At 42.7% G+C, this 25,255-nt stretch overlaps 2 protein-coding genes across 2 annotated transcripts in view; both read right to left on the bottom strand.

The window, feature by feature from the left end:
* Nucleotides 1-1,027: 1,027 nt before the first annotated feature.
* LOC121305860 overlaps nucleotides 1,028-25,255 on the bottom strand; it is a 189,323-nt gene continuing 165,095 nt past the window's right edge. Inside the window, 11 exon segments of the mRNA XM_041237513.1 lie at nucleotides 1,028-2,872; nucleotides 3,152-3,215; nucleotides 5,242-6,368; nucleotides 7,076-7,146; nucleotides 7,794-7,827; nucleotides 15,856-16,569; nucleotides 16,903-17,969; nucleotides 19,932-20,129; nucleotides 21,241-21,389; nucleotides 23,537-24,131; nucleotides 24,818-25,138. Coding sequence (XP_041093447.1) covers nucleotides 1,934-2,872; nucleotides 3,152-3,215; nucleotides 5,242-6,368; nucleotides 7,076-7,146; nucleotides 7,794-7,827; nucleotides 15,856-16,569; nucleotides 16,903-17,969; nucleotides 19,932-20,129; nucleotides 21,241-21,389; nucleotides 23,537-24,131; nucleotides 24,818-25,138 — 5,279 coding nt within the window. The 3' untranslated portion in view covers nucleotides 1,028-1,933.
* LOC121305923 (piggyBac transposable element-derived protein 4-like) lies at nucleotides 15,332-21,573 on the bottom strand. The gene is made up of 3 exons (XM_041237582.1): nucleotides 21,101-21,573; nucleotides 19,932-20,129; nucleotides 15,332-17,969 (listed from the first exon to the last, which is right to left on the bottom strand). Exons 2-3 carry the CDS (start codon nucleotides 20,089-20,091, stop codon nucleotides 15,751-15,753), a joined length of 2,379 nt encoding a protein of 792 aa, XP_041093516.1. The 5' UTR covers nucleotides 20,092-20,129; nucleotides 21,101-21,573; the 3' UTR covers nucleotides 15,332-15,750.

Raw genomic sequence — 25,255 nt, 5'->3', positions numbered from 1 at the left:
CAGTAGATGGCGCCAGGACTCCACGCAAGTACTGACTGCAGGTAAACGACACAGCGCCGGCGCAACAAATCTGTGCGCAGTTTCACAGTCAATGCGATTGCATGGCTGCGTGTTTAATACATTGTTCCACTATTATTATTATTATTTTGCATTCATTAACCTGTTCCCTCTTCCCATGGCCTCTCTCTGATTATTCACAGTATCGGATGCACACCAGCAACATCCCAAACGTGACACGGGACCAGTGAACAGCACAGGCTGCTGAGAATGAAAGCATTTGCATGCTGTGTGTATGGCAGGTGTTCCTAATGTTTTGGCCAGCTCTTTTGCACAGTGCTGTATTGTGTGTGTTTGCATGCTGTGTGTATGGCAGGTGTTCCTAATGTTTTGGCCAGCTCTTTTGCACAGTGCTGTATTGTGTGTGTTTGCATGCTGTGTGTATGGCAGGTGTTCCTAATGTTTTGGCCAGCTCTTTTGCACAGTGCTGTATTGTGTGTGTTTGCATGCTGTGTGTATGGCAGGTGTTCCTAATGTTTTGGCCAGCTCTTTTGCACAGTGCTGTATTGTGTGTGTTTGCATGCTGTGTGTATGGCAGGTGTTCCTAATGTTTTGGCCAGCTCTTTTGCACAGTGCTGTATTGTGTGTGTTTGCATGCTGTGTGTATGGCAGGTGTTCCTAATGTTTTGGCCAGCTCTTTTGCACAGTGCTGTATTGTGTGTGTTTGCATGCTGTGTGTATGGCAGGTGTTCCTAATGTTTTGGCCAGCTCTTTTGCACAGTGCTGTATTGTGTGTGTTTGCATGCTGTGTGTGTATGGCAGGTGTTCCTAATGTTTTGGCCAGCTCTTTTGCACAGTGCTGTATTGTGTGTGTTTGCATGCTGTGTGTATGGCAGGTGTTCCTAATGTTTTGGCCAGCTCTTTTGCACAGTGCTGTATTGTGTGTGTTTGCATGCTGTGTTATGGCAGGTGCTAATGTTTTGGCCAGCTCTTTTGCACAGTGCTGTATTGTGTGTGTTTGCATGCTGTGTGTATGGCAGGTGTTCCTAATGTTTTGGCCAGCTCTTTTGCACAGTGCTGTATTGTGTGTGTTTGCATGCTGTGTGGATGGCAGGTGTACTGCCCTGTCTCTTTACACTGCAGGTTAACACTCCAGCCTGTCAGGTTTGTGGATTCAGATCAACATGGAATTAACTGCTTTGTTCCTCTGTAAGGATGAGACCAGACCATGCTTCAAATCTTAACAACATTTACCATTTACTAGTTCCAAACACCCACATCCCATTCCACACTGAACGCTAGTGTTTAGATGCTTTCCTGTTCTTTGATACAGATGTGATGCACTGATATTTACTGCAGAGACGCCTCCTCTTTCAGATTCTGGGTTTGTGTGTCACTGGAAGTGAAATCCGACATTTAAAAACTCAAGCTTAACGTTACAATAGAAGTGAACCGTAATAATAAAACAAGGCAGTGCTTTGTAATCGGTGTCCCTCACAAAATACACGGGCAGAGTCTTCTAGTCTCTTCACACACTTCATGAAATGAGTTCAGTGTCACAAAGACAGGGTTACTGCGATTATTTCTCTCAATCTTGAAGTTGAACACGATTAACACACAGCTTACTGATCACACTGATAGAAACCCTTCTTACTGATTAAAACAGCTTGTTATTTTCAATCCAATGCAGTTTATTATGTTAGGAAGAGTTACACAGAAAACTAGTTTAAAGGGGCAGTCAATGATATTAATGATATAAAACATAGGAAAGTACTTTATAATGTAACGGCTTCACAACAGTGTGTTTAATATTGAGAGATCTGTATCATCTGTAGACACTCAGAGTTCTCTCAGTTTCTATATTACGCTGCTGTTTAAGGAGATTGGGATTTCTGAGTGCGGGTGAACGAACACACACTCACATTCTGATTAAACTTCACAACTTGCATTTGTGTTTTTTAAGAGAAGCTGAAGCAGTAAAACTCCTCCCACAGCGAGTGCACTGGTAAGGTTTCTCTCCAGTGTGGGTTCTCTGGTGAAGTTTCAGGTTATGTAAATGTCTGACTCTCTTGCCACAGTCGGCGCAGACATACTGTTTCTCTCCAGTGTGAATTTGCTGGTGCAGTTTCAAGATGCTTATCCGACTGAAACTCTTCCCACAGCAGGAACAGTGATGCGGCTTCTCTCCTGTGTGAATTTGCCGGTGTCTTTTCAAAGTGCCAGACTGACTGAAACTCTTCCCACAGTCAGCGCAGACATGCGGTTTCTCTCCAGTGTGAATCCGCTTGTGTATTTTCAATTTTTCTATCCGACTGAAGCTCTTCCCACAGTCGTTACAGTGATGTCGTTTCTCTCCCGTGTGAACTAGCTGGTGAAGTTTCAGGTTTCGTAAGTTTCTGAAGCTCTTCCCACAGTCAGCGCAGACGTACGGTTTCTCTCCAGTGTGGATTCTCTGGTGGGCTTTCAAGTCGCTTGACTGTCTGAAGCTCTTCCCACAGTCAGCGCAGACGTGCCGTTTCTCTCCAGTGTGAATCCGCTGGTGAAGTTTCAGGTTGTCTATCCGGCTGAAACTCTTCCTACAGTCAGTGCAGAAGAATCGCTTCTCTCCAGTGGGGATAAGCTGGTAAAGTTTTATGTTTTGTAACTGACAGAAACTTATCCCACACCCTGTGCAGGATATAGTGCCGGCAGGGTTTCCTTCAGGATTAAAACCTTTCCCACACCCAGGACAGGGGAGAGAGCCCTGCAAGCTGCTTAAGGGTTTAGAATTGAGAAAAACCCTTTCAATATGGACTGGTTCTGGTACAGGACTCTCCTCTTTAATATGGACTGAGTCTAGTACAGGACTCTCCTGTTTAATATGGACTGAGTCTAGTACAGGACTCTCCACTTCAATATGGACTGATTCCAGTACAGGACTCTCCTGTTTAATATGGACTGATTCTAGTACAGGACTCTCCTGTTTAATATGGACTGAGTCTAGTACAGGACTCTCCACTTCAATATGGACTGATTCTAGTTCAGGACTCTCCTGTTTAATATGGACTGATTCTAGTTCAGGACTCTCCTGTTTAATATGGACTGATTCCAGTACAGGACTCTCCTGTTTAATATGGACTGATTCCAGTTCAGGACTCTCCTGTTTAATATGGACAGGCTCCATCGTTGAATCTTCTCTTTCAGAAGGACAATCCAGTTTTGTCTTCTGAACAAATTTCCTAAAAAGACAGAACACAACCTGTTACAATCTCTTTATTGGATTCTATGAGCTTGCGTTCCCAGCTCCAGACTCCATTCATTACCATGATCACAAACGCGCTGCACTGAGTGAGATGAAGGAGATTTTCTATAAAGGAAGGAGAGACAGACCAAAACAAATCACAGAAACAAAGCAGAGAAATATTCAAACACGTACAGAAAGCTCCCACACGTGCAACCACTCAAGCAGAAGAGCCTCGGCAACAATACAGAAAAAAAATAAATACCAAGTGTAAAGCCTAACAGATAGCTCTCATCAGATAATGACACAAACTGCTTCCTTCCAGTTAGGACACAAAACGTCTTTGTCCTAAACTACCTGCATTTGGTTAAAAGTAAAGAACGACTAGATTGACGGTATTTAAACGCTGCTCTTGATTCACTATTCTTTTTTTATCTCCTCGCGCTCGTAATGTGCCATCACAGGCAGACGCGCCACCTGGTTTAAATCACGACTATCCTCTTATCAAGCGGGCTCTTCTGTATATAGGCTGACGCAGGAAACAAAATGATTTTGCCACGGCTTAGTAAATCCCCTTTAAATGTGAATTCTGCTATTCTTTTAGCTGAAAAGAAAACAACAAAACAGTGCAAGCCATCTACGTATATTGATTGGAGGTTATTTTTTTGTGCTGACAGCTGCCTCTCTCTGTATTAGTATCTACGACTGTGACCTACAAATAAACATGTTTGAAGGGTCATTTGCGTTTGTAGTTGTTAGCCATACATGTGCACCCCGAATGTAAACCTTCGTTAAATATTAAGATTTTATAATTAGAACTTGCTAACCCAATACACAATCTGTTTACATTAATAAACCCAACATGATTAGAAGTAGCCACAGTATTATAGAACATTTTATACCCATGCAAACGCGTGAAGGGGAAAGTGTACACTGTGCTAAAGTGTGTGTGTTAGGGGGGGAGTCCAACAGCATTAAACACGTTGAGGCAAATTCCATGTCAGTGATCTCTAGAGCACTGCTGTGTGTTCTTAACGCCTTCATTCTTGTGTGGATAAGACCTAGGTGTTAAAAGCTGGAAGGACGCATTGCAAAGCCACAATCGCCTCGAGATACCACGATTCTAATCAAATCTACAGTAGAGGTCAGCTGTCATATAACGTGTGTAGGCAAAATTCAAATAGGCTGCAGATGCATTGCACTGTTTCTTGGTGCTAACAATAAACTGGGTGCAAAATAAAAAGTAATGTTCTTACTCCTGGGTGTTGCATCTTAAAACATATCATTACAGTAAACGTTCGTCTGATATTTACTGCATTAGTTCCAAACACCCACATCCCATTCCACACTGAACGCTAGTGTTTAGACGCTTTCCTGTTCTTTGATACAGATGTGATGCACTGATATTTACTGCAGAGACGCCTCCTCTTTCAGATTCTGGGTTTGTGTGTCACTGGAAGTGAAATCCGACATTTAAAAACTCAAGCTTAACGTTACAATAGAAGTGAACCGTAATAATAAAACAAGGCAGTGCTTTGTAATCGGTGTCCCTCACAAAATACACGGGCAGAGTCTTCTAGTCTCTTCACACACTTCATGAAATGAGTTCAGTGTCACAAAGACAGGGTTACTGCGATTATTTCTCTCAATCTTGAAGTTGAACACGATTAACACACAGCTTACTGATCACACTGATAGAAACCCTTCTTACTGATTAAAACAGCTTGTTATTTTCAATCCAATGCAGTTTATTATGTTAGGAAGAGTTACACAGATATTAGCTGGAAAGACAACAGACTGTGTTTTAAATATTTCAAAGAGTAATTTTAAAAGATAAATCAATTATAATGCTATAAAACAGACAGCAATGTCCTTTATACTGTAACTGCTTCAGAACAGTGTGTTTAATATTGAGAGATCTGTATCATCTGTAGACATTAACCCGTGTTCTCTCAGTTTCTATATTACGCCACTGTTTAAAGAGACTGGGATTTCTGAGTGCGGGTGAATGAACACACACTCACATTCTGACTAAACTTTCACGACTTGGACTTGTGTCTTTAAGAGAACCGGAAGCAGTAAAACTCTTCCCGCAGTGATTGTAGTGATAAGGTTTCTCTCCTGTGTGGAATCGCTGGTGCATTTTCAAGCCGTATTTCCACCTGAAACTCTTCCCACAGTGAAATCAGAGATGTCGCTTCTCTCCGGTGTGAATTCTGTGGTGTTTTTTCAAGTTACCAGGATCACTAAAACTCTTCCCACAGTCAGCACAGACATACGGTTTCTCTCCAGTGTGGATTTGCTGGTGTCTTTTCAAGTTGCCTGGGTCACTGAAAGTCGTCCCACAGTCCTTACAATGATGTGGCTTCTCTCCTGTGTGAATTAACTGGTGTTTTTTAAGGCGTGTGAACCGACTGAAACTTTTCCCACATTTGCTACATGGATACGGTTTCTCTCCAGTGTGGATTTGCTCGTGTATTTTCAAAGTGCCAGACTGACTGAAACTCTTCCCACAGTCAGCACAGACATATGGCTTCTCTCCAGTGTGAATTCGCTGGTGAAGTTTCAGGTTTTGTAACTGACTGAAACTCTTCCCACAGTCAGCACAGATGTGTAGTTTCACGGCAGTGTGGATTTGCTCGTGTATTTTCAAAGTGCCCGACTGACTGAAACTCTTCCCAAAGTCAGCACAGACATTTGGTTTCTCTCCAGTGTGAATTCTCTGGTGTCTTTTCAAGTTGCCCGACTGGCTGAAGCTCGTCCCACAGTCGGCACAGACATGCCGTTTCTCTCCAGTGTGAATTCGCTGGTGAAGTTTCAGGTTTTGTAACTGACTGAAACTCTTTCCACATTCTGTACAGGACAGAGCGCCCTGCAAGCTGCTTGTTTTAAAATGGTTCCCCTCCTCTTCAACATGGACAGGGTCTAGTTCAGGACTCTCCTCTTCAATATGGACTGATTCTAGTACAGGACTCTCCTGTTTAATATGGGCTGATTCTAGTTCAGGACTCTCCTCTTCAATATGGACTGATTCTAGTTCAGGACTCTCCTCTTCAATATGGACTGATTCTAGTACAGGACTCTCCTCTTTAATATGGACAGACTCCATCACTGAATCTTCTCTTTCACACAGATAATCCAGTTGTGTCTTCTGAACAAATTTCCCCAAAAAAACACAAAAAAAACATAATACAACCTGTTACAATCTCTTTGTTAGATTCTATGAGCTTGCGTTCCCAGCTCCAGACTCCATTCATTACCATGATCACAAACGCGCTGCACTGAGTGAGATGAAGGACCAAAAATCACAGAAACAAAGACAGTTCTGAGCAGAGAAATATTCAAACGTGTACAGAAAGCTCCCACACGTGTAACCACTCAAGCAGAAGAGCCTCGGCAACACTGCTTAGAAAATGACAGCATTGCCTTCACACAAGACAAAGGGTACTGTTGCAAAGCTTGAGATTTGACAATGAAGCTTATTTTTAGCGCTGTGACAGATTTGCATGTATTCTTATTGGTGCTTGCAAGCACCCACAGAACTAACCAGGCAGGAGATGCAATAAACATGAATATAACGTGTGGAAACTTCCATTCCCATGCAAACCCCACATTAGATTTGTTTAAACAGTTCTGCCTGCCAGCATCGTGTAGAGCTCCTTGAAACTAAAGCATGACTCTGAAAGGTCTCTGCATGCAATGACAGGAATACAGATCACTCCACACCACTGTGACTTCTATAACTCAGATCAGACTTGTGTTCAGAGTTAAATAAACTGATACGACCAGAAACACACGATCAGAAACAGAGCGGTGAAGCTGAACGAGGACTGAAGATTAAAAGAATAAGAAACTCACTTCAGGGATTGTCAGCAGGAGATCAGCAGCACGGCTCTGGCAGTCTGGTTCCTTCCCAGGTAAACAGGCACCTGAAAGCAACAGCAACAGATCAGCAGGTAGACATCACACAGTGTGAAGAGTGTCTCTAAACTGAGATACTGATATAGATAAACCATGCATGATCCTTCTCTCAGTATGCTTCCCTGTTCTTTGATACAGATGAGATGCATTGAAACAGACTGGGAGTACTGAAGACTTGTTATAAATAGAAATATTTAAATACATCTTATATGAAATATATAGAATAATATATATATATATATATATTATATATATATATAATATAATATATATTATTTTGCAAGAACCGTTCTTGGTTTAAAAAACAGAACCATGGAAATGCATGAAAAAAAAGTGCAGTGAAGCCACCAGTTCTGTGATGTGGAAGAATACTTTGAAATTATTATTATTATTATTATTATTATTATTATTCTTAACTGTTCAGTCATTTCTAATCTAGTATGGTTGATGTCATGAAAAGGGTTTCTCTGTGATGTGGAACAAGCGCTCTGATTGGCTGAAAGGACCTTAGTCTATCATTGCATTTAGACGTGCAACTGTATTGCAATCCTTGGCAAACTACTGAAGGTTTACCTTGCCATCTTAAAGATACAACACCATTTCCGAAAAGAATGAACAGAATAAAAGACTACACTTCCAGAGAATGATATATCACCTTGCATGAATGTAAAAATCTCTCTACCCCAGTGCTCTCAGGAATGAAACTTCACAGGCTGGAAAGCGGTAAAGAGAAGAACACAAAAACCTGCAAGAGAAACATCAGACACGATAAAGACAGGTTTACAAAACAGGTGTTTGAAGTCTGGAAACAAAAACGAGGCATGCATTTTGCAAGCAGGTATCGGTAAATGGGAGGAAACGTTACAGAGTAAAACTAGACAAGAAACCTTTAGAGGAGAATCTCTTTTCCAGTTTCATCAAGCAGCAAATAATAAATCAGCCGAACATTTCAGTGGACATACGGTGGACACAATGTGGAATTGAATTATTAGATTAAATCTGAGCAAGGATCTATTAAAACAGATCTTTAATTTAAAACTTACTGATATAAATCAGCACCTACATATGCGATCAGGATCAGGATCAAAATAATGTGTTCCGATAGAAATGACTATAAAAATTGAAAACAAATCTTAAATAACACAGAGGAAATAAAGAACAGGTTACTGAGAGGCAGAATTAAAAAAGAACCGACAAACTTAATAGAAATTAGCTACCTGAGTATAACAGAAGAGAAACGAAGCGTGCAATCTCACCCTGGAAACAAAAACTCATCGGACTGGCTTTGCTTATGCAGCACACACGACCTGCCCCGCACAGGGCTGCAGCTGCTAATTATTTCAGCAATGTTGAAATGTTTGATATTAATTGCCCCGAATTGCTTTTATTTATTTGTTTGTTTGTTCTGTGGGCCTGTCTGTGTGTGATACAATTATACAGAAATGAGGAACCCTCTTTTTTTTAAAATACTATCACACGAAGCCAATGTGTTTTCGGTACCGGTTAGGAATAAAAAAATATATATATATTTAAAAAAAACTTACTCGTTAATTCAGCTTCGGCCTCCCCTCTTTCTCTCCGGGTTAAAAACAATGTTGCGGGGAAACAAACCCGCCCCCTCTCTCGCCTCCCATTGGCTGCGAGTCCACGCTGAACGGAGGAGCCTCCCGATGATTGGACGCGGTGGGGCTCAATCACCCCGAGGCGATGCGAGGGATGACGGGAGCTGTAGTTCTTTGGTATAAAGAACTACAGTTCTTTAGTTCTGTAGTATAAGCTAGAAGGAGATGGTTTAGGGCTTTTGCTGTCATAGTTTGGATGGCATCACTAGCCAGCCCCCAACCCCCCATGCACGCTACATTAAATTATTCATTTAATTTTTAGTGCTTTTTTTTTTAAAAAGCTATTTTCGAGTTTTAGTGTTTTTTTTTTTTTTTTTTTTTTTTTTCGATGATTCTGCTTTTTATATACTGTATAAAATGATTGTTTTTTTTTTTTTTTTTTTTTTTTTTTTTTTTTTTAGACACAAACGTGCGAAAAGTCATCACGTCAGAAACGAAACGCCAGAGAAGTACTCCAGAGAGATGTAACGCAGTAGACATTTATGTGCATCCACGTTATACTACCTTGACATGTATCCCGAAATTTGGAGCGCTCGTTTGGGGCTTTAAATCTCGGGGCAAACCCAGGGGGGGGGGCAGGGGGGGGGGTCCCTCCCAGCACAGAAAGATCTCCGGTGAACCCACGCAATGTTTGTCCCTGAAGGAGAGAGAGGAGTCCGGGGCGGCTGAATCAACCAGTAAGATTTCAAATCTAAGTTAATTCCTCCCCCCCCCCAATTTGCTAAGCGTTGCAGAGAGACTTGCATTTGATTAGCTGCACTGAAAACAATTAAATTCATGTATTAATATTTCATGTAATTTCGTAATTTCCATGTCATGTTGACAAATATGTATCAGTATTGATCATAGTTTTGTCAATAGCAATTTTGAACAGTTGGGATAGATCTGACAGCCTACCGTCCTTTATAACTACTCTTATTGTGTAATGGATTATTGGATTATTATTATTATTATTATTATTATTATTATTATTATTATTAAGGATCGGAATAATCTGTTCTGATTAATGAGTATTAAAAAAAACAGAGAAATAAACTGAAAACAAATCTTAAACGACAGATTACTGACAGAGGCAAACAAAGAGCAAACGTTGGGTTTCCTAAAAATAAAAAATACAGCGTCACGTGTTTGCTACAGCATTCTCTTTTCAGTAACACCCTGACAAACGTTTTACACTTCTGACTTCAAAGTCTGCTTCAAAGCTGGTTTTCAGGATGCCCCCTCCAGTGCTCTGATAGCGTAAGGATTATCAAACCATTGCAAACATTAAAACGGAATGTTATATTTTAAATAATAATAATAACACTGTGTAACACAGTTTTTGTTCCTGGGTGGTAAGTGTTATTTCCTAATTGCTTATGCCTCAAAAGTATAGAAAATGGCTTTTATTCCCCACAAACCTTGCTTTTGTGATCTGTCCAAGTACACAATGATGCAGGCACTGATGCAGTTGGGTGCCATATAGTCCAGTCTAGTGGAGAGCTGGGAGGTTTACAGATGCAGAGACCTGTCAGAGTCATGCTTTAGTTTCAAGGAGCTCTACACGATGCTGGCAGGCAGAGCTGTTTAAACAAATCTAATATGGGGTTTGCATGGGAATGGAAGTTTCCACACGTTATATTCATGTTTATTGCATCTCCTGCCTGGTTAGTTCTGTGGGTGCTTAGAAGCACCAATAAGAATACATGCAAATCTGTCACAAACATGGTAATGAATGGAGTCTGGAGCTGGTAAGGCAAGTTCATAGAATCTAACAAAGGGATTGTAACAGATTGTGTTTTATATATTTTTTTTTTTAGGAAATTGGTTCAGAAGACAAAACTGGATTATCCCTGTGAAAGAGAAGATTCAACGATGGAGCCTGTCCATATTAAACAGGAGAGTCCTGTACTGGAATCAGCCCATATTAAACAGGAGAGTCCTGTACTAGAATCAGTCCATATTAAACAGGAGAGTCCTGTACTAGAATCAGTCCATATTAAACAGGAGAGTCCTGTACTAGAATCAGTCCATATTAAACAGGAGAGTCCTGTACTAGAATCAGTCCATATTAAACAGGAGAGTCCTGTACTAGAATCAGTCCATATTAAACAGGAGAGTCCTGTACTAGAATCAGTCCATATTAAACAGGAGAGTCCTGTACTAGAATCAGTCCATATTAAACAGGAGAGTCCTGTACTAGAATCAGTCCATATTAAACAGGAGAGTCCTGTACTAGAATCAGTCCATATTAAACAGGAGAGTCCTGAACTAGAATCAGTCCATATTAAACAGGAGAGTCCTGGACTAGAATCAGTCCATATTGAAGAGGAGAGTCCTGTACTAGAATCAGTCCATATTAAAAGGGTTATTCTCAATTATAAACCCTTAAGCAGCTTGCAGGGCTCTCTGTCCTGTACAGAATGTGGAAAGAGTTTCAGTCAGTTCCGAAACCTGAAACTTCACCAGCGAATTCACACGGGAGAGAAGCCACATCACTGTGCTGACTGTGGGAAGAGCTTCAGCCAGTCAGGCAACTTAAAAATGCACCAGCGAATTCACACTGGAGAGAAACCACACGTCTGTACTGACTGCGGCAAGGGTTTCAGGCAGTCAAGCAACTTGAAAATGCACCAGCGAATTCACACTGGAGAGAAACCATATGTCTGTGCTGACTGTGGGAAGAGTTTCAGGAGATTCGGAGATCTTAAAATCCACCAAGTAATTCACACAGGAGAGAAAACACATGTGTGTGCTGACTGTGGGAAGAGTTTCAGCAGACTAAGAGATCTTAAAAGCCACCAGCGAATTCACACTGGAGAGAAACGACATGTCTGCTCTGACTGTGGCAAGAGTTTCAGCGAGTCATGCAACTTGAAAACGCACCGTCGAATTCACACAGGAGAGAAACCGTATCTGTGCAGCAGATGTGGGAAAAGTTTCAATCAGTTAGCACATCTTCTAAAGCACCAGTTAATTCACACAGGAGAGAAGCCGCATCACTGTAAAGACAGGGGGAGAGTTTGATATAGACATACAGCTGGAAAAGGCACCAGAGTGTCTCGCGTTCGTGCATCGCAAGGCTTCGGGAGTCACGTCAAACTCCAAGCGACACAAAAGTCTGTAATAAAAGAGGTGCAATAATATCTGTTCGCCGCCTGTCTTTGTGGCATAAAAAAGTGTTCTTTAAATGATTTAATTTGCAATTAACAGGGTGTTATTTTTTTCTTACGCTGCTGCGTACCTGGAGTGCAGTATCCTTTACCACCTTTGGGAGTTGATTTATATATCCAGAATGTTGGCTGTTCTAGATCTGTGGATCACAGTATGCTTCAGTGCCAGGTTGAACTAGTTAAAGTGCTCAGTTGTGCATTCCTGTAAGCTCGTTAATGATTATTTTCTTAATGGAAGGAGGTGCTTGTGCAGAAATATATTGTTTGCCATCAATGATTGTTTCTAATTCACGAATAAATTCGTTCTTCAGTGCTATACCTGCAGTTCGCACTGAAGATTAATCTGCAAACGTCTCAAAATCAATTTGATTCTTCATCATTCTGGAGATTTACCAATAAGCTCTCGTAAACTGTAGGATTAACCAGTAAAATTCTGAAGAGTAACCCTATTGCCTCATCATTTCGAACGTTTCCCACCTTAGTCGCTAAATGTTGACGTTTACTGGAAAAAATTAAGAGTGACCGAATTTGGACTTTTGCCATAGCAGACATGCCCAGACAGACAGACAGACACCCTTCCTGTAAATACGGACAACCTTTCCGGTTTGTTAGCTGTTCGGTTTTCTCGATGTATTCGTTTTTAACGCTACTTATCCATTTTTATTTGACTTCACATTTATCGCACGTGTTCACGGCTGTCACTAGTTAGTGGTGTTCGCGCTCTGTGTGCATTTGTGACGTTGTGTTCTGTGCATATTTCATTGCACCTGTCTCTTGTGTTTTCACCAGTCTCCCAACTCGCCATGCAGCCTCTACAGATCCACTTCAGTTGCTCTTTTGTACCAAGCCGTTGTGTTGTGGGAGCTCAACACACATGTCCAGACTGCACTTGCAGATCTCTTGCTCTACCGCTCCTGTTATGCACTGGCCTTGCCTGCCCTCATCGCCACGTTACTGGATCCTCAGCTGATGCGCTGTCCTTGCACTGTTGTGCTGCTAATATTGTGGATAAAACCTATTGTAATCTGCACCCAAGTTCATATTGTATTTCAGTAGTTTTATCTGTAAACTACACTACATATTAATATTAAGCTTACATTGTAACCCTGCCGTGTAACGCCTCTAAGTTGCCTTGGATAGAGCCACAGTGTCTCTTGTTCTGATAGTTAAAGAGCGGCCTCTGTAAAGAACTACAGCTCCCACCACCTCTCTGTGTTTCTGCTAATGCAGAGGCATGCTGGGAGCTGTAGTTTCCATTCTGATTATTTGAGTCTGGCTCATTTCATTAGTGCAGGGGTGTCCACTCCTGGATCTGGAGAGCTGCTGGTTTTTGTTTCAACCCAGTCCTCAGTTGCTTAATTACACTGATTTACAGACTTCATTAGGGCTGCTGATCTTTAGCCAGTGATGATGTAAAGACCTCTAGTAAACCTGCAGGATCGGGGCTCTCCAGGACCAGGGCTGCACACCCCTGTACTGAATTATCAGCAATTATTCAGTTGCCTGGATATGAAGAACTACAGTTTACTTATACCATAGACAGACAGGCAGAGAGACACTAGACACACACACACACACATAGAGCTCCACAGTCCTGTTCAGCTTGACTATTATTATTATTATTATTACTGGAACTAGAATGGGGAATGTAAACTAACTGGACAGTCATCAATGTGGTTTCTGCTGAACTAGCTCTGCACAGAAAGCTGAACTCTGGTAGAATGTAGCAAGCATTCACTCAGGAATAATATTGTAGTTTCTGTAGAAGCGCTTATCCAGTTGTAGATTCAGTGGTTTCCCACGATAGATTAGACTTACTGGGAGACGTGAGAATAGCAGGGAGAGGGTTTGTCATTCATTTCAATGGGAGAGAGATTATAAATAGAGATTATTAAATAGACAAACCAATCATAGAAGTTAATACTCGTTTAAAACGAGTGTATTGACTAACTGAGCACATTATACATGACAGCGATACAAGCTCTTATCAGCCGATGTGCAACTTACACGTTTGAAACCGCGCTCTTTTCTATACATGAACTAACATTTCCTCGTCATTGTATTAACTGACTGATCAGCTGGTAAAATTTTCCATGTTTTATATCATTAATAAAATTAGTATTTCTGTGTTCAGTGTTTTAAATACATCAATTTATAGTTCATTAGAGTACAAAGTCATATAGTCACACATTTATTATTATTATTATTATTATTATTATTATTATTATTATTATTATTATTATTATTATTGTACCAGTGGTAGAGGTCCGATTATTATTCTTGCCCATGAAATAATAATAATAATAATAATAATAATTACAACTCAAACCCTAGGCTTGTAGCCTTTTCAATGGTTTTAGCAATGGGAACTGTTTTCAAACTACCCCGGTGATCGTCAGGTTTTGCTTTACGAAGGACGGACTGCAGCATGCTGGCTAATTTGGGTTCACTTGAACTTGTGCCCGTGTCGTGTTTAGTTCATCCAACAACTTCCTGAACTCATAAACGGGCTTCCGAAAAATACAGCGCTGCACGTCCCCGCGTGTTGCTAGAACTGTTTACCCTCCTGTCAGGTTTCGGGGTCTATCTGACCCAGTTCTAGTTTCCAATCAGATTAAATGCTATTTTTATTTTCTGTATAATATTTGATGGCTTTTCCTAAGTCGGGGGTCATGAACTTATACACAGAAAACAGAACCTTTGAGATATTTATTTTTTTTCAGAACAGGTCGTGCGTTAAAATGACATGTTTCGGGTCACTGTGACCCCCTGGCGTTTATCTGTGTAGATTTGTGTGCAGGAATAAAACACACTGCTTCAATTTGTTATTTTATTATTATAATTATTATAATATTTGTATTATTATTTCTGGAAATGGCTGCACCTGTCTGGAGATATTTATAAACAAACAATATATAATCTACAAGGCAGAGTCTCGTTTTCTCTGTCAGTATCGCAACAGCATCTCCCTGGTAAAGACACTCCAGAATGAGGAGCTCCCAGGCTGGCAGTCAAAGAAGTTTTATCGCAGCTCCTGGACTGAAAGAGCAGAAAAGAGTCAAACCTTTGCAAATAAAAACAGTTAATCAATTCAAGGCTGTTTTAAATTAGTTTGAAATCGCATCGGGTCAACATGACCCAAAACACAGCTGATGCACCTAAATTCTGAACATAGCAGGAGGTCAATACGTGCCTGTAATTTTTTTTTTTTCATTGTTAACATCCTGTCATCTTTTTACACTTATGCAAAGTCTTTGAAACTCTTGCCTGTGTCTTTCCCTGGCCTTGTAGGGAGCGGCTGGCTTTTCAGAACTCAGCGTGCAGCAGTGACCAATCCCTGTGCCTAAATACAACTCTGTATTTTAAATCATTCATGCTATACAGACCCATTTATATCCTGTGCACCAATATCTACACACCAACAGTAACACACCCCACGCAACACAGAACACAAAATACACAAGGGGGACGGGGGACGGGGCACACTGCCACAGTACCCTATACAAAGACAACAATACCAATACCACTTTACAAAATCAATAACAAAAAAAAAAAAAAAAAAAAAAGAACTAAAAACTATATTTCTTCAATGTTATTATAACTATTTATGATTTCCATTGCGTGAGAGTAGACTTCATGCTGATTTGAACTCGGCTCTCGCTAAGATGAGCAGCAAATAACGCTTTGCAGTAAACTAATGCCATCCATCTGCGTCTCCATCCGCTCGCGTTTCCTTCCATCTGATGATATCCTTCTGTCTGGTGTTGATGGATGAAGTGTAACGCTGGCTCCTGGGATCGGATCATTTTTGGTTTGCAAACAAAAAAAAAAAAGCCGTTTACACCGACAGAAATGACCTGTATGCTTCCACAGTGTGGTACCTTTCAAAACAGTCGCCTGGGTGTAACCCTGGATGCCTTGAGCAGGTTTTGCAGAACCACACCGTCTCCCTCCTGCCCCCTTTTCTCTTTCTGTCGCTGCACACTGCGCAGTCTTTGGTGCTCTTGGACTCGTTTTTGGCGATGAAATGCGGCTTCCCGCTCAGCCTTTCCTCTCTGTCTGTGGAGGACGGACGACCGCGCCTTCTTGAGTCTCGCACGCCTCCCACCAGTTGCACCAGCAAGGCTTTCCTGAAGGCTTTACGGCGAACAGGCAGCTGCCCCGATGCCACCTTCGTCAAATTGAACAGGACGGCGCTGTTCGCAATCGCGACTTCCAGCAGCCAAAAGAACATCTTCCTCCACCACTGCAGAGACTTTCTTGTGAAAGCATAGCTGGCGCAGCAGTGATCCGCCCGGTCCACGGCACCCGTCTTGCTGGTGTAATCGCGGATGACCGAAGGCTTGTCCAGCTCTTCAATGGCTCCTCTCTTGATGGGGTGTGGCACCTTCTCACAGTCGCTGCCGTGGAAGGTGCTCAGCATGAGCACTAGCCTTTTGCCCTTCCACCCTAGCACCATGACCTTGCTGTCTTTGCTGAACGAGACCAGCTCGTTCTTTTCCAGTGTGAGCCCTTGCTTCACCGCTGCTGGCAACCCCCTTCTGTTGGCCTTTACGGTTCCAGTAAGGTGGATTTTTATTTTTAGCAGCTCCACGGCCAGGTCATAACTTGTGTAAAACCTGTCTGTAAACAAATGGAAGCCGTGTCCGTTTGCTGTCTGCAGCAACATTTCGCACAGGCGAAGGACAACCCTTGATGCAAACGGCATGTCAGGTCTCGGCAGGGAGTCTCTCGTCGGGCTGCCAAAGTAAGGAACAATAGCACAGACATAACCCGTTTCGCAGTCAGCTAAAACAAACACACGCAGCCCTGACTTGGTAGGCATCTGAGGGCTGTAGCACTTGAAGACAACCCTTCCGTTGAAGCCAACGGTGCTCTCGTCAATGCAGATGTCTCTGCCTGGGATAAACAGCTCGCGGCATTTTGCGTCTATGTAGCTGACCACATTCCTGACCTTTTGACCTCTGCTAACAAAAGCAGCCTGAGGCACCTGGCTGGGGGGGGGAGGGCAGAGGTGCAGCATCCAGAAGATCTGCAAGAAACGCGATCTCTTGAAGACGTCTTTGAAAAACGGCATTCTGTCGGCCCACTCCTCCGAGAAATACTCTTTTATGTCCGTTTTGACATTCAGCCCCATGTTGAGCAGGACGCCAACAAACGCCTTCATCTCTGGTAAGGTAACGGGCTTCCAGGAGTTCCAAATCGAATTGAGACGCAGCGGCCCTCCGAGTTTTGCACGCGCGTGCCTGTTGGTTTCGTTTACGATTTCGGTCAACAAAGCGTCAGTGAAGAAAAGTTGGAAAAACTCCAGTTCAGTTTTCAAACCAGTCCTGCCTTGATATCCCTTATTTATCACAGTAAACGGGAATTTTGTGAAAGCGTCTGCACTGACCGATGCGCGTTTCCATTCGCCCTCCAGCTGCGCGTCTGGTTCGTGGTCGCTTTCCTCTGATTCCTCGGAGTCCTCAGCAAGTAAAAAATGGACTGCCTCGGAACTAGGTTGATTAAAATCATCATCATCATCATCATCATCATCCTCCAAACTGCTTTCATCTGTGCTTTCTGCCTTGTCCATCGCCTGTGGAAGTCCTTCAAGCTGCCTTGCCTTTTTCTGCCTGCTCTGTGCCGTTTCTTCTCTGCGCAGCTCAGTCTCTGTCTGTTCAGTTCGGCTCTGCTCAGCTTGCAGGTGGTCTAATTGGTTGTTTACACCTTCTTTCCCATCAGAGACGCTCAGGGAACTACTCCCCTTGGCTTTTTTCGGTTTAAACGCATCGCAGGCCGGGTCACAGGATGGTTTTCCGCAGTGCTGGGTAGAGTCAGACAACGGACCGGAAAGCGATTTTTGCGATGTCGGACCAGGTCCGACACAGGACTGCAAGGGGTTAATATGGGCCAATTCTAGTACAGGACTGTCCTCTTTAATGGGGACAGGCTCCAGCGCTGTGGCTTCTTTGTTAATGGGAACAGGTTCCAGTTCTGGGCTCTCCTCTGTAATGTGAGAAGATGCCATTTCTGACGCTCGTCTTCTACCAAGACGGACCGATTTCACACCAGTACCTAAAAAAAAAAAAACAGAAGACATTTTATTTAACTATGATGCATCACACACCTTATAAAAACGCATCCCCGAATGCCTGCTATCGATCACAAAGCACACCTTTCCAGAAATTGTTTTAGCATTCGAACCTGGTGTGCACATTACAGCACGGCACCTAATGCAAGAGGGACCGGCATTTACCTGCACCCCTTAAACATCGAAAAGCAAAAAGAAAACATAGAGACGGCGAGCCTAATAAAGCTACAGATAGAGCTGCTGAAAATGCAAACATGCTGCTAGAGAAGCAGCCTAAAAATCGAAAGAGCCCTGAAAGAAAAGAGCATGGAATCATCATCGATTTTCAGATAGAAGTGAGAGCCTGACAGGAGTGGCAGAGGCACGGGGACACGAGACAGGACCTGTAGAGGAGTCACCTTCTCAGTGCCACTGTGAAACTTCATCCCCAGCTGCTACATCATCAAATCATGCAGAAAGAATAGCAGTTATGGCAAGATTAGTGCCAGGCAATTCTGCATCTGTCTTAGACTGATACACTCCCACATGGATCACTTCAATTCCCATCTCCATCTGCAGATGTTCAACATCTTTGATGCGACAAGGAAATGGAACAAGACCCTACTGAGTGACAAGCGCGCAGCTGCTGAAGATGGGAATGCAGTTTAATCACTGCGACTTTCTCAAACACTTACTCTGAGCAAACACTGACTTTCCAACAATGGTGATTAAAATAACAGACAACTGCGCTGGACAACACAAGAGCTGATGCAGGACTGCCTGCCGAGTCTGACTCTGTGTAAGAGGGAAGGAGACTTGACCTGCTACCTGGACACGGCCACATGAAACCGGGTCAAGAGACCAGAACATGCAAGAGAACCTGCACTCTGAAAACCTGGATAATCATAAGAACATAAGAAAGTTTACAAACGAGAGGAGGCCATTCGGCCCATCTTGCTCGTTTGGTTGTTAGTAGCTTATTGATCCCAGAATCTCATCAAGCAGCTTCTTGAAGGATCCCAGGGTGTCAGCTTCAACAACATTACTGGGGAGTTGATTCCAGACCCTCACAATTCTCTGTGTAAAAAAAGCGCCTCCTATTTTCTGTTCTGAATGCCCCTTTGTCTTTTAAACAGCCTGTAATTTAGAATAGAACACATAATATAATCATCCGTCTCAGAGCTCTGGTGGGCACCTGGCTGTACATTGTACAATATGCATTATAAGTGAAGTATACACAATGAGTTTACTTGACCTGCCAGTGCTGTCGTTCTTTCTGTACCCCTTGCCAATCTCCCATGTTTTAAGTGCAATGATTGATAGAAAGCGAATCTCATTGCCCACGCTCTGCTTCTTCACATTATCAGGAGACGTGTGCTGACAGTGAAATACACGCCACGAGACTCTGTGTTCAAGTAACAACAAAACGTCAAGCTGATTTACAGTTCAAACTGCATGCATAATATCAGTTGCTGAACAATACTGAGCTGATGTGTGCTGTCTAGCATTGCTATCTACCTGGAGCTAAATTATTTTACAATATTTAGATAATGTGCAACTTTGTGTGTCATAATTGAGTCAGTTGTACCCTGAAGACCTATTCAAATAATACACATCTAACACAGTGAAAAACCTGACCAGGATATTCACGTATTCACAGTCTGAGCTTAACAGCAATCCAGTCTCATGTGTAGTTCAGACTATCTGAGAAAGACATATTGTTTCCATGCAAATTAGGTCATCAATAGTATTGTCACACAGTGACAGGGTGTTGCCACAAGCAGGTTAAAAAAGGGGGTAATTTATTAATGGGGAAAGTAAACAAACTGGACTGTCAACAGCTTGAAGTTCAGTGAAGAAGCCAAGCTAAAATAAATGCCCCCTAACGCAGTGCATGTCACAGACTCTCTTCCCCTCTTTCAATAAAGCCCCTCCCCTCTACAGATGTGCATTCCAGTTTCCCTCACCTCTCTCAGCGATGCTAGAAGGTGGCGTTTCCTCCTGCAGGATCCGCTCATTGGCCTGGTCGCACCCCAGCTCAGTCACTTCCTCCTTGATCTCAACAGTCCTGTCTGCAGAAACAACCCATCGAATAGGAAGCTCTGGGCTGATGTGAGCTGCTTCCATCTCAGAAACTCCCTGTGAGCGAGGCTGATCCGTTCTCACTGAAGAAAAGGAGACAGGACTGTTAGATTGCATATAAAACGTTTGTGTTTGAATTCTCACAACTTTAGTAAACTATATTATGTATTAATCCAGTAGTATTTAAAATCACATATCAAGCCTTATTTGAAATGCTCTTGATATCTGCTGCACCTTTGCAATATGAATTCCTCTGTGTCCTGCAACAGACTGACGCAGCTTGCAAAAGGCATGCATGTGGGGCTCTTCCACCCCTAAAACAACACAGGGACTCTTCTATTATACAACGTTTATTACATTAGATAAACCTTTAATATCAGGACACATGTCTACATGCATGGGAAGTTATTATGGAACACGTCAGCGGGGTTGAATCACCCTAATTAACGCTGAGTCACGCGTGTAACCCCGGTTCCCTGAAACAGAAGGTGACCCCCAACATACTTTTGGGGTAACCCTGCCACGGGTCGGGGTACTTCCTCAGCATTTTAAAATCGAATTAAACCTGCCGAATAATAACGTTACCATAACACACCGCTTCGGTTTCGCACACAATTAACGAAAAACTGGCATTTCAAAACCTGACATGAAACACCGCACCGCGATTACGGCTCCCCGGTAGGCTTTTGAGACGGGAGTTTCCTTGATTGCACGATGCTGCCTAACAGATCTAAACTACGCAAGTACAAGTTTTGTTTTTTTTGGTTTTTCAAATGACGTCTCAATCCTAGATGCAAAGCGTCCGGACACAGCTGTAGCTGAACCCCTTCGCGATCTCCCTGGGCTGGTGTTTGTTGAGCTGCGAGGTGCGACCCGCCTCCCTACACGTTCCTCACCTCTGGCACTCCCGCCTGGGAAAGCGCTCCTGCAGCTGCTCGTGTAATTCACATTGCGCGCTTGTGTTTCCCCATAACGCTTTGAAACTGCCCTGCAGTGCACTGGACTGCGACTCATAAAGAGAGGCGTGCATTAAATTTGGATAAATCCTGCTTACCTCTCTCTCTTGTAAAGTTGCAGCTATCTTCGGTCGATCTCAAGACGTCGCTTTTTAACTAAAACAAAAACATTCAGATGCAAACAAACAAAAAAGTCCAATGCGTTAATAAATGAAGCGCAGCACAATGGCGATCACACGCTCGCAGCTCCGGCAGCCGCTTCGGGAATGCAAAGCTCCTTGAGACCGTGAAGCGAGAATCAGGGAGAGGAAACCGGCGCCATTTCGGATCCGGAACGGGACACTCCGCCCTGGAAACACAGCGAGGCCGGAGCCCACATGGCGGACTCTGCGGCACAGTTTCACACCCCCCGCGTCAGCCAATCAGACTCGCATTGCTGGGTTTAAAGGGTTTCTTTAGCCAATAATACCCGAGGGTTCCAGCCAGCCCCGCCCACTGCTAGCGATTCTTCATTTCATTAGAGGATAGAGAACATTCTGCTTTGTTTAGAGAGGAGGAGAGAGGAAGGAGAGAGAGTCAAGAGAGGAGATAGAAGAAGAGAGATGAGAGAGTCAAGAGAGGAGATAGAAGAAGAGAGATGAGAGAGAGGAGAGAGAGAGAGAGGGAGGAGAGAGGAGAGACAGGGAGGACTAGGGCATTTTCTGTATAATATTTTCATGAACTTATACACAGAAAACAGAACCTTTGAGATGTTTGTTTTTTTCAGAACAGGTCATGTATGCAAATGAGATGTTTCGGGTCACTGTGACCCCCTGCCGTTTATCTATGTAGATTTGCGTGCAGGAATAAAACACACTTCTTCAATTTGTAATTTTATTATTATTATTATTATAATAATATTTGTATTATTATTTCTGGAAATGGCTGCACCTGTCTGGAGATATTTATAAACAAACAATATATAATCTGCAAGGCAGAGTCTCATTTTCTCTGTCAGTATCGCAACAGCATCTCCCTGGTAAAGACACTCCAGAATGAGAAGCTCCCAGGCTGGCAGCTCCTGGACAAAGAAGCTCTTGTTTGCTTTAACCTGGAATTGTCGTTTGTGTTGATTTTAGCTCCTCTCGAGTTTAACAAAATGAATTATTGCAAAGAAACGATGAACACGTGATTTCTAGTCTTTGGCGTTTTTTTTTTTTTTTTACATTTGTCAAAGGTTTAAACATTAACATTTAAAAGTGCATTCCCTTAGAGAAGCAGAGTGCTCCACTTGCTGTTTCCTATAGCAGGCATGTCTGCAGGTAACTGGTTAGAAAACAGCAAGTGGAGCACTCTGCTTCCCCGATGGAGCGAATGGAAAGCACTGCTTATAATCCACTGCAGGTGCCATCACAGCTGTATCTCAACCAAGAAATGGATTTTGCATGTGATGCACACATCCACAAATCACTGATCTGGTTTATTAGACCAGCCAATTATCAATGTTTCATTTCACAGCTTCTGGACTAATAGAGCAGAAAAGAGTCAAACCTTTGCAAATAAAAACAGTGAATCAATTCAAGGCTGTTTGAAATTGCATCGGGTCAACATGACCCAAAACACAACAGCTGCACCTAAATTCTGAACACGACAGGAGGGTTCAACATTAATGAACACGAACCTGCGTTAACTCTATTTCATCGTCAGGGCATGGTTTGACTCACAAAGCACTGGTCTGGGGCAAAAACCTTCCAGTTTTTGGGGGAATGTTTTTTTTGTAAAAGCAGAATGTGGGAATGACTTGTCCAGCGAGTTGTACACTACAGTTTAAGACAGTGGCCCTTTGCGTTGCCCCTAGACGTGATCGAAAATAAAAACACTTAAAATCTATTATTTATATAAAAGTTCCAAAAGGGGGCATTTTCAGGGTAAGCACCTTTGTAGTTCATTCTCAGGCTACTGATAAAAATCAGTTTATAAATTTCCATTGTGAAGCTGTATATTGGATGGGTGTTATATTGCAGTCAGAACCTGTCAAGAACACAAATATGTTTGAGGTGTGAAGTTCAGAATTGACCCAAAGCTTAGCACTGACTTGAAAGAGACTGGAGACTTGGTCACTAGTGGGGAGTGTATATAATAACCCTAATGTTCATAATGAGAGACTCAGCAATGCAAGAGACACAAGTGGAATCCTGCAGACACAATCACAATCTATTTCGTCAATTTTTAATGTGAGGAATGATCCAGACAAGACTGTTCAGATTTTTCACCTCCAAGTGTGAGTTTTTAACCCTATTTATCAAGCAACTTTAATCCTTTTTTTTTTTTAGTAAATATTTCTGTATTTTAGTCCAATGTACTCCTGGTGTTAAGGTGCCCTCAAGTGACTGGGATTCTGTGAATTGTCTTGTGTTCAACTGTTCGAACATCCCACACTCGTTTTATTACCAAACTCCTCAATAACGCGATCTGAGCCGTTATTTTAAACGTTAAATAGGTGACTCTCTGCCCAGATTCTGCACAGTGATGGGCTGTCTCATGCACGACTGCACTGGTGTCTTTTCAGGTTTGATAAACAACTGAAACTCTTCCCACACTCAGAGCAGTGATACGGTTTCTCTCCTGTGTGAATGCGCTGGTGTGACTGAAGACTCTCTAATCGCGTGAAGCTCTTCCCACACTCAGTGCAGTGATAAGGTTTCTCTCCTGTGTGCACGCGCTGGTGGATTTTAAGATTCTGTAACTGCGTGAAGCTCCTCCCACACTCAGTGCAGTGATGTGGTTTATCTCCTGTGTGCACGCGCTGGTGGATTTTAAGCTGTGATAAACGGCTGAATCTCTTCCCACACTCAGCGCAGTGATACGGTTTCTCTCCTGTGTGCACGCGCTGGTGGATTTTAAAATTTTGTAACTGCGTGAAGCTCCTCCCACACTCAGCGCAGTGATGTGGTTTATCGCCTGTGTGAACGCGCTGGTGGATTCTAAGCTGCGCTACACGAATGAATGTCTTCCCACACTCAAAGCAGTGATACGGTTTCTCTCCTGTGTGAACGCGGTGGTGGATTTTAAGATGTGATAAACGACTGAAACTCTTCCCACACTCAGTGCAGAGAAATGGAGTCCCTCCTGCACGATTCCCTTCAGCAGCTAGAGAAGAAAAAGAGAGAGGAGACAAAGGTTATTGTAAATCATTCTTACACATTCACTGTTCTGCAGGACTTCCCCTCATAACCATGACCAACTCCTAGAGTGAACTCTGATGGGAATACAGTCAAACCCGCTTAATATCACTCCTGTTAACACCAGCCTCCTTTCATTATCATCACATTGACATTCGCCAGGCAGAATATAATGGGTGTCAATAAGGACAAATGCTTGAGAATATCACTCTGATTATTAACACACTCTGGTTAATATCACTCACATTTACCAGCCACTGATTTCCACCCCTCTTAATATCACTGTGAGGAATACAAGTATAAGATCAGGTTTACATGCAAGTGCTGTATTGAAATGTTTCTTCTGCTGACACTGGATTTGGCATCACCCACTGATGAGACATGTGATCCCAGCACCACTATAAAGCTGTGGGAGCAGCACAACTGCAAACAGTCTACCAGAGACAGGGAAAGATCTAACAGCATTGGAAACAGGTATGATAGTGGGTGCACATCTAGCAGGGGTCACAGTAGAAAGGACAGTTATATTGCAACTTGGAAGTCGTTGGCATATTGGTTGGGATAAACTGAGATGAAAATCTTCAGCACACTTCTTAGTAACCAGTTTCTGCAAGGTTAACAGACAGCTCAGTGATGCTTGTTTTGTATAATTACCTCTAAATCCCAGTTCACGTTCAGGTGGACGATCATCACACAGGCTGGACCCCAGCTTGTTGTTCTCCTCAAGTGCACAGGCATTAATTTCAGTAGGATCTTCCTCTGCGATGGGGACACATTCCTGTTCTATGAATTCCTCTTTAACAGGAACACATTCCAGTCGAGGGACCTCTTCATCTTTAACACACGCCAGCTCTGTACCCTGCTTTAGACTCGCACACCACTCCTGGTGAAAGGACTCCTCTAGCGTGTAAACTGCTTCTATCCTTGGCCCCTCCTGTGCTTCAGATTTAGATGTAGCACGGCTCTCTGTGGGATCTGTGTGAAAGAAAATTGTACAACATTTTAACTCTTAATCACTAGCCAGGTTCCTCTACAAAGCCAACCCTCGTTAGAATTCTGCTGGAATAATTACTAGGAGCTATTTCAAAAATT

This window comes from Polyodon spathula, chromosome 45 (genome assembly GCF_017654505.1).
Source record: "Polyodon spathula isolate WHYD16114869_AA chromosome 45, ASM1765450v1, whole genome shotgun sequence".
Lineage (NCBI taxonomy): Eukaryota > Metazoa > Chordata > Actinopteri > Acipenseriformes > Polyodontidae > Polyodon > Polyodon spathula.
Note: the sequence above shows the minus strand (reverse complement) of the source record. Positions and strands in the feature narration are given on the sequence as shown.

Excerpts from the sequence above, each read along its gene's own strand:
- LOC121305923 (XM_041237582.1), bottom strand. The coding sequence starts at position 20,091 with ATGGAAGCAGCTCACATCAGCCCAGAGCTTCCTATTCGATGGGTTGTT. Across the intron at positions 17,970-19,931 it reads TTCTAGCATCGCTGAGAGAG|GTACTGGTGTGAAATCGGTC; the intron begins GTGAGGGAAACT and ends TTTTTTTTTTAG.